Genomic DNA, 13,520 nt, shown 5'->3' with positions numbered 1-13,520 from the left:
ACTATACAACGCTATAAGACGTCGATAGCCGTCGAAAAATTTAAATATTAATGAGAATCAGCTGGAAGAGGAGATAGAAGTAAAACGAATAATAAACACATCCCCATAAATCACTTCAGTGCTCTCTAAGTTACGTTTAGCGCCATCTACCTAGGGTTAGCAAACAGATAGGTTTTTCTGATTTAAAGTATTTGGACTTTGTCGTGAGTAGCTGCAGATTTTAACTGTAATTTTGTTTCCATTTATATATTTCATTATCTGTAGTCATTTTAATGCAATCATATCCAAAGAATATTATTATTAATACTTAACAAAAATTGTATCCAGTATTGAAAAACTTATTATTGGAAGTGCAACCATCAGTATTTAAATGCATTTTGTTCAAAAAACAAAAAAAAATAACGGATATTTAAATTTAATTTATGGTAAAATTTTCTTAAGTTTTTCCTTTTCTTGGAAATTGGGCCTATTGAGTAGGTCAAATATTGGTTACAAGGTCAGATAGAATATTGAATATATCATTTATTATTTAATGAAAAATAATCACGTATAACAATTCAACTTATTTCATTTATTTTGAAGAAATGGGGTAGAATTCTCTATTTTCTGAAAAAACTGCATATTATTTATGAACGCTATAAAAAACATCATATTGACGTGAATAGTAACAATGTTAAAAGTGTTAAGTGAATGATATTGATAGCATATGTCATATTTGACAACTTGACAACAACACATGATAATGCAAATAAATACAAGACGTGCAAACTGCAAGTTATAACATATTTATTTGTTTTATATAAGCATACCATTAGACCAATATTTTGAACAAGTGTATTAGCTCCTAAAATGGAATTCCCTGATCTCGGTGAACACTGCCAGTATGAGAACTGCAACCAGACTGATTTTTTACCGCTTCAGTGTAAATGTGGAAAGATATTTTGTAGAGTACACTTTAACGACCATTGCCTTTCGGGTCTGTGTGAATTGGCGCCAAAACCACGCAATATAGTTCCTAGCAATGACGAAATATACAGATGCTCACAGAATGGATGCAGGAAGGGTAACCTTCATGAGATGCTGTGTAATAAATGCAAAAAGCATTATTGTATAGAACACAGGTTTCATCCGTAAGTTAATAACATGTAGTTAATAAATGTTGTATGCATACACCTACCTTCTTAAAGTCTACATATTATTTACTTTCAACCAAATATCTATATATTAACTCAATTTGTCTTGGAAATGCAATTGAAGATGCAAATGAGAATTAAAGACAAAAACTCTGTTGTTTTGTTGTTTTTATATCAGGTTATATTGCTAATGCTATTTACTTTGAGAGTGGTGAAATAGGTGCTTAATTACATTTTCACTTAACAGATATATAAAAGTTAGCAAATTATCTTTGATTTAACTTATAATGAATATATAATATGTATTTTGTACATGGCTTGGTTAATTTTTTATAATAGGTATTAGCTACAGCTTCACTTGCATGGTACAGGGCTAAAATCTGAATTAATCTATGTGTTTATCCAGACCATAATCTATATTTATCAAATTTCTTAAACTTTTTTGTGTAAAAGAGAAACAAGCATTTAGAAACTTTCACAATTATTATATTAGAAAGATAAATTGTGGATCACTGACACATTAGGCATGTCCTATAATGGCAATGATGTTATACAATAAATGTTTGTGTAATAATTGTTTAATATGCATCCCAATTGACTACAATACTTAATATTAAAGCAATAAGACTTATACTGAATTGAAGCTTTATTTATCTAGGTCATGTCCAGAGATAGATGATGAAACAATGGCCTTCAAAATTGAGCAGCTTGAAGCACCTAGAAGGCAATTTCGTGAAGCTAATAAACATTTACAGGAGAAGGTAAAATATATACATTTTCTCTCTCTATGATAAGGTTTTTGAAATGTGATTTAACTTAATTCATAATATAGAAATTATACAATAACATTTACTGGTTGTAAGATTTGAATGCCATGTTTCTCTTGTATACAAATTTAATTTGTGGATATGAAGACTATTATAATATGGTATTAAGATTAGTCTTACCTTCCAACTATACTATATGAGAAAGTTTAACTACAAATAAGTGTGTATAATGCAACTTTTTAATGTATAAAACTTAATATATATTAGAATTAAAAAAAAAAAACCTCAGATTTCATGGATTGCTTATAGTCCATTGAAATGTTACATTTTTAGGCCTAACCTTGCGTTTTTTAGAGGACGCAATTTTATTTTTTTGATGTGTAGAGGGGGTCAGTGTAAAGCTAAAACCAAGTTTGTGGGGTCGCCACCCTTGTCCCACGGCCGCCATCTTGAAAATAGGGGTAGAAACAGTTTCTATGATATATCTCTTAAACTATTTATCTGATAAAAAAATTTGTTTACATTTTTATTGCAAATTAAATTCTCTACAACTTTGGTCCAGTAATTTTTTATCGTAGAACTATAAATAAAAAAGTTATAAGCGAAAATCTTCAGAAATTCGACCGCTCGGTCTAGTAAAGTTTTTACACCTTTTGCCTTCACAGTTCTTATTTTATTTTCACCTAAAGGTTTTTTACAAATAAAACAATCACTCATGATGGAATAATAGAAAAAGCACGCTTAAAAAGTCTAAATGCTAATAAAAAAAAATATAGTTATCACTGAAGTTTAAATCGTGTCCATTTGATTTTAGCTTTACACTGACCCCCCCTACACATCAAAAAAATACAATTGCGTCCTCTAAAAAACGCAACCCCAAATGTAACTTTTCAATGGACTATTACATAATTGCTTACATTTCAGATCACAGAAAATATTAGGAAAGCGTTACAATCAACAGCAAAAGTGAAGACAGCATCAAAAATTCATCTTATGAGGATAAAACAGAAGGCGATTGGGCCAAAAAGTGTGCCACCAAAAGACAGGACATATTTTGCAATCAAAAAACCAGCGAATAGTGATCCAAAAGCAGTTAAAATTGTACATGACTTAGAAAATATAACACAAATAGAGTCAATTGCTTTGGATCCAGATTTGAAGGACACCATACCTGTATTTATTAGTTCTAATTGGAGTCTAGGTAGAGCTATAGACAGTATATGCGAATCATGTGATATAAAAAACGAAAACAATAAAATTGGATCAACAAAGCTCAGATTATTCCGGCAACTGGATGGTTATTGTATAAGTCCCGGAAAAATGGATGTGGAAATTCAGGAATTGATGAAAAAAGAGGTTTTGTTGGAAGGCGATAAACTGGTTATGGAGTATGTAAGCACAGAGGTGTTGAGTACTATTGAAGATGGACAGTTGTTTTTATGTTAAGAATTAATGAAATAAATTCGTATAATTATATATATGTTTTTTACTAACAAAGCTTAATCTAAAAATGTATATAGTTTTCAATATAAATATCGTTACTTTAATTGAAATTTTTATTAGATTGGGTACTTTGATGGTGAGTTAAAGATAATAATTATATTGAACCAATTCTAGAGGATATTTGTTATTGTGTTGGCATACATAGTAAATCTAGTATAGCATTATGTTATCTGTGGTAAAACTAACTCTCGTCGCTTGGCATTTAGGATAGGCAGACAAATTATTCTAATAAACCTCGAACTTGCTATAGGGGGCTATTGTGTTCCTTCAACAAATGAAATAAAACAACCACAAATAAATTACAACTATAATACAAATAATATCACTAATACGATTAAAGCATCGCCTCCCCGTTCTCTTTGACCTGCGACTGCGATCTTTGGTAGTCGACCAGAGGTAGCAGAGGCGCCGGCATCGACGGGTTGGTGTGCGCCGTTGGCGGGGGAGTCCCCAACTTGTACTTCTCTATCAGCCAATTGCACTTCCCTGTCCTCGCTATCAGCGTTAACAGGTCTTTGCGATACTGCTTCGTGAGTATCGCGTAGAGGAACGGGTTCGCGCAGGCGTTCAGCGGGTAAAAGAACACGAGGAGCACTTTCCCGTGGCTGACGTCCACTAGAGGTACCCCAGCGAGCGCGGTCACTCCGAAGAACGCTACTGGCGCCCAGCATAGAAGATCTGTCCCAATCAGTAGAGCCATTTTGTTCGCAATGCGTCTCTCGGCCGCTGCCGCCGCCCCCCTCCCCCCATACTTCTCCCCCCCACCGCCTAACGACCTGTATATCTGCACGTAGCATATCACAATCGTCACCCAGGCTATAGCGTTGGTCGCGAACAAAGAACCCTGGTACACGGCGACGCCGACGTTTTTGCTCTCGACCGGAAGGCAAATGGAGGTCGACGAGTAGTCGGACACTCCAGCTAGCGGCAAACCGGCCATGAGTAGAGAGAACGTCCACCCCCCGAGCATGATCTTGGCTGCAGCGGACAAAGTGATGCGTCTTTCGAGATATATGGCATATGTGATTGCGAACCAGCGTTCTAGGGTAACGATGGTCAGCGTATAGACGGAGAGCTGGCCGGAGAAGACGGAGAGGAAACCGGCAACTTTGCACCCCGTGCCGTACTGCCAGTCGTACGCGTAGTTGAAGAATTCTCCATACGACCTGAGGTCCACTACGGCGAGCATGAACAGGTAGAGGCCGGTGCAGAGGTCGGAGAACGCGAGGTGGCACATGAGGAACCTGAAATTATGTTATGAATGATGTAACGTGTTCGAATCGTCTGGTAAACAAAAACACATTTGAAATCCGTGGAAAATGGACACCTTTTTATGCAAAAACGGTGTTTGTTGTTCTACCTTAGTACCCTACACCATGAATTTAGTTTTATCTGTCTTAAGTCCTAATGCGTTATTTATTGGCTTGTTAGGTTTAAAAGAGGGATATAATTAGCATAAATATGTTAATGACTGTAGTTAATGTTTGATATTATATTAGCAGTGTAAAAAAAAAACAATAAAGGTCCCAAAATAGAGTCCTGAAGTACTCCTCTTTTCACTGGGCTGCAGTGGCAAAGAAAAGTAGTGCCTCCTATTGCCTTAAAAGCGGGTTGCGCATTCGGAGACCCACTACGTCTCTGAATGTTCATCGCCGTTGGTAATCGCTTACCATTAGGCGAACCACCAGCTCCGATACCCACTATGACATAAAAAACACGAGGCGAACCACCAGCTCCAATGCCGACGATGACATTAAAAAAGTCCTCCAGTCACCTGGGCACGGTGAGCTCGGTGTGGTTGGTGAGCAGCACCAGCAGCACGGCGACGTTGCCCACGACGGCGGCGGCCACCACGAACCAGACGCTGGCGCGCAGCCACGCCCACCCCATCACGTCCTCGCACGGGTTCAGCGCGTCCGGCAGCGGACTGCACTCCACCTTCCTGCGGCTGGAAATAGAAATAGAAATAGAGATAGAAGTAGCAATAGAAATACTTTTATTGTCACCATTTAAAAAATATGATATACATATTGTGAATCGATTTCATATATTGTTATATCAAGATTTAAATATTACATATTAGTAATCATATGCTCTCTATAAACAGTTTGTTAGAACTGAAAAAATAGAATAGTTTTAGTATTTCAATAACGGAAAATGACTCCCGGGTGGAGCCAGGGCGTGCAGGTAGAAGATATATATATATAACCATCATACAAAAAACGCTGTAAGGTCGATTTGTCCTCTAAATTTGTTTTCAATGAATCTCACCTCTTGCTGAAATTCCCGCACTCCGCGAACAGAGGCACTCCAAAAGTATTGTTAACGGGCGGATGGAAATAATCGTTGGTCTCAAAGCTTGAGGAATCCGAGAAGTACTGCTGGTCACTCCAGCCGTCGTACTCCTCGCTATTTGTCGTGGTTTCATCTTCTTCAGAATAACTGGAAGTAGAAATTCTTTAAGCAAGAGAAGTTTGCCGATTTTGACAGGAACATTCAATGAGTGGATAGCCGATTCAAAAGATAACTAGGACTTTTATTTAGTAAGAACATGGACATTCTTGGGGCATGGTAACAATCCACCTTTTAAATTGGGAGGACAATAAATTTAAACGACTCACGTCAAACGGTTGAAGGCCGGCACATTTATTGGAATGAGCAATAGACGTCTTATAGGATAACTTTAAATGGTTCTGAATAGATCTATCATCTACCACCGGTTTGGACAGCAGTTTCTACAGAGAAGAGCCGGCTTTCTCTTTCGTTTTTGGGACGTCGGTTGAAAATAATCTTTTTTAATCGTGGTGAATTGTTTCACTTCGTTACTTACTCAACTGTAACAGTTGACATTTCCGTGATATCTTCAGTTGGGAGAGATCTTCGTGATTTGTTTGATCCACTCTTGTCCTTACCGCATCTCTGTCATTATAAAATTATAATACTTATTTGAATATAATAAACTTGCATTGTTGGATTATTTTACATACAAAATAAGAAAATAGCGAAAACGATTGTTATTGATAACGGATTCACTAGAAGCACACGTATTAGCTCTTATAAATGTAGGTAAGCAAGAAAGATGAGAGAAAACATATCTGTATAAATAAATAACATTTTTATGAGGCAATTAAAATCTACAACCGACAACAAATAAATAACAAATTATTAGGCACTTAATATAGAACGCGTCCTTGATTTACGCATGAGCGTAGTACTGATTCCCGGTGGGGACGCACTAAAAAATTATCTCGGTCTGGGAGGATACAGAAGGCTGATAGACAAGTAGGTGACTTGTCGATAAAGTAAATCGATCAATGAAACAGATGTATATATCCGCACCATACCCCAATATCGGACACGGGGCTTCACTTTTCCGATCTTTTTGGGAGCTAAAAAAAGGGATTTTTTATGCCATAAGCGAGCAACTGAGCTGGTGGTATGCCTATACTGCGAATGCGCTGCCAGCTTTTAAGGAGTAAGGGATAACGAGTGGAAAGAAGGAATGGTGTGCAAAGGGTCAAGAAAAGGAAACGGAGTTTATCAATTACCTGGGCCATGATGGCCAATTGTGTTTCATAGAGCGCGTGCCTCGCGGGGTTGTGTCGCTCGGGGAACGCGAACGCGCAGCAGTGGAAGTGGTGGGTCAGATGTGCTCGCTCTAAGTTCTACACGAATAGATAAACAAATATTTTTATTTACTATGACTAAGTGACTGAACCATAGTAAAAATTTGTTCAAATCTCCTATAATCTCCTACTATCCTACTAATATTATAAATGCGAAAGTTTGTAAGGATGTGTGTGTTTGTTGCTCTTTCAAACAAAAACTACTGAACTGATTGAAATGAAAGATCAGAGATTGAATCTAATATTTATAATATAATAGCACGGCTATGTACCCACGCGCATAAACATATCAAAATCCTTTATTAATGGCTATCTGCATGCTAAATTTCAGCCCGATCGGTCCAGTTGTTTAGCAAAGGTCTATTAATGCACAGGCATTAATAGACCTTTGCGTTTTTTTATATTAAGATTTCACGTATTAAGTGCTGATTACGAGAATCACAATGGCAACTTTTGATACTTGGACATGAATGTTTCCTCACGATGTTTTCCTTCACCGTTTTAGCCAGTGATGATGTTGATGTGATGATGAACCACATGTGCAGATAAATTGAAAAATCTATTTATTTCCCGCACGCTCGCCCGGTGTTGAACCCCGGCTGATCGATTTTAAGTGCGAGATTCTCACCACTGAGCCACCACTGCTTTTAACAACTAGCTACATATTATATACTCACTTGAAATTCGTAAATAGATGGAATGTACTTCAATGAGGGTGTCCTTTCAATCTTCAACGTTTCCAGTTTCTCGAGACCCTTGGTTGGCAACGACGTAATGGCAGTGTTACTTAAATCTCTGAAATTTCATAAAGAATTTAAAAGTTATAGTCGCTTATATGTAATGTTCCTTTTTATACATCGGAATATTTGTCTAAATTCAGATTCTTAATTCAAAATCCGGATTCTGGAAGCGTGCTTCACTGATATCATAAAAAGTTTAGAATCTAACAGTTGACATGCCCCCCGTTATCATTTTTGCAGAATAACTAAGACGACTAAGCATGTGCAGTGTATGTTTAGGTACATACTTACCTGGTGTGTCTTCACATACCCAAATACTTAGAAAGATGTGAGTTTTCTTAATTTCGAGAGACATGATATGACTAATGCATTTTTACAATTAAGTGATCTTGTAAACAAGAACATTGTGTATAAAGTAGGAAAAATGAATAAAACATTAGACATTACTTACAATTGTCGAAGTAGGAGATTGCCAGCGAATGCAAGATCATCCAGTCTTCTTAAATTCGGATTACCTCTAAAGCTTCTGCAATCAGAAAGAGTCTTCTAATATGCCTTCTAAGAAATCATTAAGAAATCATATTTCAATGTGCTTGAAATGTAATCAAAAAAGCATTTATATAGATATTTAATCAAGGAAAAAACGAACGTTATAACGTAACACTGAAGGCTTTTTGTAAGTTTATAACAAACTAGCTGCGTCCCGCGGTTTCACCTGCGTAAGTCTGTATCCCGTAGAAATATCGGAATAAAAAGTTGTCTATCTTCTATATATATAAAATTCTCGTGTCACAGTTTTCGTTGCCATACTCCTCCGAAACGGCTTGACCGATTCCTCTGAAATTTGGTAAGCATATTGGGTAGGTCTGAGAATCGGCCAACATCTATTTTTTATCCCGATATTCCTACGGGATACGGACTTACGCGGGTGAAACCGCGGGGCGCAGCTAGTATCTTATAATATTAGTAGGATAAAAAGTTTACCTACAGCTTAGAAATTTGAGCGTTTTTGAACGCATGCGCCGGGACCTCTTCTAAGAGGTTGTAGTTGAGAGATCTGAAAAACGAAAATACAACATAACACCTTATAGAAGTAATTTCAACAGTGACACTTCATATTTATATAAACTAAAAACTTAAAGCGAAAATCAAAAACACACTTTAAATAAAATGAAAAAAAAAATAATGCTGTTCTATAGAACGGGGGACGGATAAAATAAAAATAACACAATAAACATGTACCTAGTGACTTACACTTGATCTGCGCGAACCCTCAGCGCGTGCGCAGGTAAGCGCTTAATGTGGTTTCCCTCAAGATCACTGCAAACATAAAAAATTGTGATGAGTAAATTCGAGTTAATAAAGAAAGTGACTGTAAAATGTGAATCCAGAATTTATAAATCTTAGCTTCTTATACAAGTGGCATCATTATTATTGTCAGCTTTCAAAAGGAATAATTAGCTTTTATTTCCTAACTACCCTTCTTTTGCGGCTTCGCACGCGCTATGTTAGCAGCAAAACCCCTTTCCCCCTTAATATATATATTATTATACATATATAGAACTTTCTCTTGAATTGATCTTTAAAAAATATGTGTAAATCTCTAGAGTCATTGTTAAGATCCAAACATACAGTCACGCAGAGGGCGGAAAGCGACTTTGTTTTATACAATGGAGTGATAAAATTTCAAAGCAGCAAAACTTCGTTATATTTCACTAAACAACAAACCAACTGAAAGCAGTACTGAACTTTTCCACAGCCCAAGCTTTCGATGAGTTCTTTCCAAATATCAAGTTGAAGGTACTGATCCATGGGAAATTGGATTCTCGTTGGCCATAATTAACATAGATTTATCTCGTTAATTATAAATTTATTGTAAAAGATACCTCTCGTTGTTTGGAATATATGCAAGGAAATGCGATTAAAGTCTAGGTCAAATATTATGACATCTAATATTAAATAGAAACGATGGTAATATTAGCAATCTAAGATAATCTTGGACGGGAGATTGATGCGTTTATATTACACCTTTTAATTGTTATTTAACGTCAAACGTCGCTACTCAATTCTCTTTCGTATTTAAAAGAGTAGTGTGATAATCAAATGATTTCAATATTAAATGCGCTTGGGTATAAATATATTAAATAAATGTAATGGTATAAATACTAAGATTTGCGAGTAAAAATTTAAGCAGAAAAATTAAGATTTGCCAACTCTGAATATAAGTAGTAAGAAAAGTTCTGTGATCGTTGTTTATTTTGACCTTTTACCACTATTGAATCGATACTTTCTCCTCAATTTTGTTCCATGTGAAATGCCACTCTCATATTGTGATAAAAAAAATATGTAACGTTTAGACTGTCAGTTTCTGAAATAAATGATTAAGTTTTGTTCGAAAAAAATCAACATTTACCAACCGAAATGGGTAGAACCTAAATTCTAAATGTAATCTCTTTTAAGAATACTTACATTTTCCAACTTATTTCAGTAAATAATACAGTATGGACTATTAAAATATGAGAGCATTTATATTCAGACCATATATAATGGACTCACATAGCTTGTAAATAGGACAGTGTGCTGTTGGACCGCTTTCGATGGTGGTCATGAACATGACTTAAGCTGGGCACCTCCAGCAGTCCAGACGTAGTCACCATGCTGTGAATGCAACGTCTTTCAGTATCCAGAGTAATTTATTATGTTGGCATACCTGTGTGATAGTAACTGTTTCCATTAAATTTGACTTTTTCCATAAAAAAAACATTGGTAGCAGATGAATATTGGTTCAGCTAATTTTCAATCACGAGTTAATTTTAAGGATTTAACAAAAAATCATGGCAACTGCTAACGTTTTGATCGCTGCGCTTTAATGAAAACCTAATCCTACTATCCTACTAATATTATAAATGCGAAAGTTTGTAAGGATGTGTGTGTATGTGTTTGTTGCTCTATCACGCCAAAAACTACTCAACCGATTGCAATGAAATTTGGTACGTAGATAGCTGAACAACTGGAATAACATATAGCCAACTTTGTCCCGATATTCTTACGGGATACGGATTTACGCGGGTGAAACCGCGGGGCGCAGCTAGTATGATTATATCGCCTAGTTGTGCTCCGTATTTATATATTTATGTAACTGTAAGTATATAAAAATAATAACGAGATTTGTAGCACACTAAGCAATGTTTATAAGTATATTAAAGAATAGCATTCAATATTTTATTTTAAGAAAGACTTCTTGAAAGATTATAATAAATAAATAAATAATATCATGATAAATCTAGATACCAAATCACCCAAGATCTTTCAACCTAAAAGGAGATGATAACCAACTTATATTACAAATTAGTAAATTCCGCATAACCTATATTTAAGACATCAATTAATGACATACATACGTACAATGTGCGCAGTTCTGGTAAAGCCGGCAGCGGAGCCAACCTTTGGAGCCTAGGTGCTTGTGTTATAAAACTGCAACAAAAATGGTTAAATCTAAATTTTTTCCGAAGGTTTTTGAACACACTGAATGTATATGTAATGTCCATATCTAGGTGTCAAATTTGAGGAATGCAATTGCACAGAATATGCCGTGGGAATTGTTTTTTTTATTCCTCTTGTTATTCTGCAACTAGGATGGGCTTATTGGAGAAGAAGGTCATGAATTTTTAATTTGGTATACCAAACAAGCAGTAAGGAAGTTCAGTGGTGAGAACCTCGGACTTCAAAATCGATAAGTCGGGGTTCGAGATCTTGCGAGCGTGCAGGAAATAAATTGAATTTTCAATTTATCTGCACATGTAGATAACATCACCACTGCTTTAAAAGGTGAAGGAAAACATCGTGAGTAAACCGGCATGTCCAAGAATCAAAAGTTCGACGACATGTGACATCTGCCAAGCCGCACTTGGCCAGCGTGGCGGATAAGGCCCTGAACCCTCAAAGTACACCTGTGTCCCAGCAGTGGGAACATATATGGGCTGATATGATAACAAGCAGTAGAACAGTAAGAAATTATACAAGAACAAGCTAGCTTAGATACGGGTGTAACTGCGCAACTTCATTATCCACAGATCAAATACATATATTTGACGCGGCTGTAAAATGGCGGGAAAATCTGGCAGATTATATTTGGGAAATGAAACGCAAATAGTAATAACCACAAAGATAGTATTTTGCATTGCTTTATACAAGGTTAACTGTATCTGATTTTGTGGTTTATGTGCTCAGATTATATGACTCGCTGATTATCTCTTACTGTTAATTCAGGATTATATTCTTATTATGGCTCTAGGTATACTACTGCCGTAAATTGAAATTAATTTAGAAAGTGGAAAACCCAATTTTTTTTTATTCAAATGATGTATTATCGGTTTGGATAATGTGATGGCTGTGGGTGTGATTTATTCGAATCAAAAAATAGTGCCTATATTTATTAATCTTGTGTTTTAAAGTATTATATCTTAAACTTTTCAACCAACGCAATGCGTACTGAAAAATGCAGAGTCTTAATTAATTTGGTTTAAAAATAGATAACGTTAATAACCGTCAAATTTATAGAAAATGTAAAAAAAAATACATTTTAATTACACTTTGCTTAACATAAAATTTCTAGTATATATAGTTTGTAAATGTCGGTGGATACATATATGTTTCTACCTATGTTTTAGAGGAGGTAAAATAATACCTATATTTTGGAAAAAAACGATTTACAAGAATATATCGATAAAAAAATATCTTTACAGCTAGAAAACCCGTTTATCAATTTTTTATTTCTTAAAATTCGATTTCAAAATTCGAATATGTTATCTTGTATGTGTAAACGATTATTTCTGGTATTATCTTTTTAAATGAAAACTATGCGGAATAAAATAGTCATTATAAATATGAATATTCCTTTGTATCATAATTCATGGACATTATCATAATTGCAGCACACGTTAGACAATTTACAACGGCAGTAAATACTTCGTCAAGACATTTAAAATGTTGTAAATGTATCGTAAATTGTTGATTGTAAATGTAATCTCTTTTGTTCACTGCTCGTTGCTATCATAATACTTTTACGCGATTAAGGTAAAACCAGAAAGCGATTATGATTTAACCATTTTCGTACTTTAACTGAATAATACAGACAGCTATAATCTGTTTTTATTGCTTTCTAAATTTATCATAGAAATAAATAAAATCATAGTAATTATAGTAGCTTATGGGTGCTTCTGGTAATAAGTGTCATTTAAATTTTAGAAATACATCGGTGGAATCGTTGAAATAGATGAATAGTTTTTCTCTTATTACTTCTCCTAAATGAGCTACACTAAGCATTTATATAATGCTTACCATGTAGTTTACTATAGTATATTATGATTGTAATTTTATTGCTAAGAAATGTAAAAAAATAGTGGTGAATAATTTTAAACGTGGATTCTGCCAAAATGTAAGCGCAATCTATACAGAACTTGAAATATCAAAGCTTACACGAACATAATATAAAATGTAAAATTATAAAGTTTATATTTTAATGTGGGAGTGGAGCATGCGTGCCGAAAAATCGCAAATAAAGGAAAGGGCTGGGAAGTGTAGGGAAAATAATAAGGGCGTGAGGCAATCAGTTTCATTGCTGATTATAGAATAAAAATCTCAAAATTTGTGTATTTGTTTTTGCTATTTTGTGCATGAGTGTGTGCATATGTGTTTGTGTGTGAGTAAGTGTGCTTGTGTTTGTGTGTGTGTGTGTGTGTGTGTGTGTGT

The 13,520-nt window shown here is 35.2% G+C and overlaps 2 protein-coding genes across 3 annotated transcripts in view; one reads left to right on the top strand and one right to left on the bottom strand.

Moving 5' to 3' along the window:
• Positions 1-727: 727 nt before the first annotated feature.
• LOC119838664 (AN1-type zinc finger protein 1-like) lies at positions 728-3,376 on the top strand. The gene is made up of 3 exons (XM_038364730.1): positions 728-1,130; positions 1,792-1,894; positions 2,825-3,376. Exons 1-3 carry the CDS (start codon positions 850-852, stop codon positions 3,344-3,346), a joined length of 906 nt encoding a protein of 301 aa, XP_038220658.1. The 5' UTR covers positions 728-849; the 3' UTR covers positions 3,347-3,376.
• A 330-nt stretch (positions 3,377-3,706) lies between these two features.
• Positions 3,707-13,520, bottom strand: part of LOC119838672 (lutropin-choriogonadotropic hormone receptor) — a 26,423-nt gene continuing 16,609 nt past the window's right edge. For both annotated transcript variants that reach the window (XM_038364741.1, XM_038364742.1), the window contains exons 4-14: positions 11,175-11,243; positions 10,326-10,427; positions 9,024-9,089; positions 8,758-8,826; positions 8,221-8,295; positions 7,707-7,824; positions 6,952-7,068; positions 6,234-6,322; positions 5,675-5,845; positions 5,178-5,351; positions 3,707-4,647 (exon numbers count right to left, since the gene is read on the bottom strand). In XM_038364741.1, coding sequence (XP_038220669.1) covers positions 3,738-4,647; positions 5,178-5,351; positions 5,675-5,845; positions 6,234-6,322; positions 6,952-7,068; positions 7,707-7,824; positions 8,221-8,295; positions 8,758-8,826; positions 9,024-9,089; positions 10,326-10,427; positions 11,175-11,243 — 1,960 coding nt within the window. In that variant the 3' untranslated portion in view covers positions 3,707-3,737. The remainder of the gene's footprint in view (positions 4,648-5,177; positions 5,352-5,674; positions 5,846-6,233; positions 6,323-6,951; positions 7,069-7,706; positions 7,825-8,220; positions 8,296-8,757; positions 8,827-9,023; positions 9,090-10,325; positions 10,428-11,174; positions 11,244-13,520) is intronic.

This window comes from Zerene cesonia, unplaced genomic scaffold, assembly GCF_012273895.1.
Source record: "Zerene cesonia ecotype Mississippi unplaced genomic scaffold, Zerene_cesonia_1.1 Zces_u004, whole genome shotgun sequence".
NCBI lineage: Eukaryota > Metazoa > Arthropoda > Insecta > Lepidoptera > Pieridae > Zerene > Zerene cesonia.
This window is presented reverse-complemented; position numbering and strand designations above follow the sequence as displayed.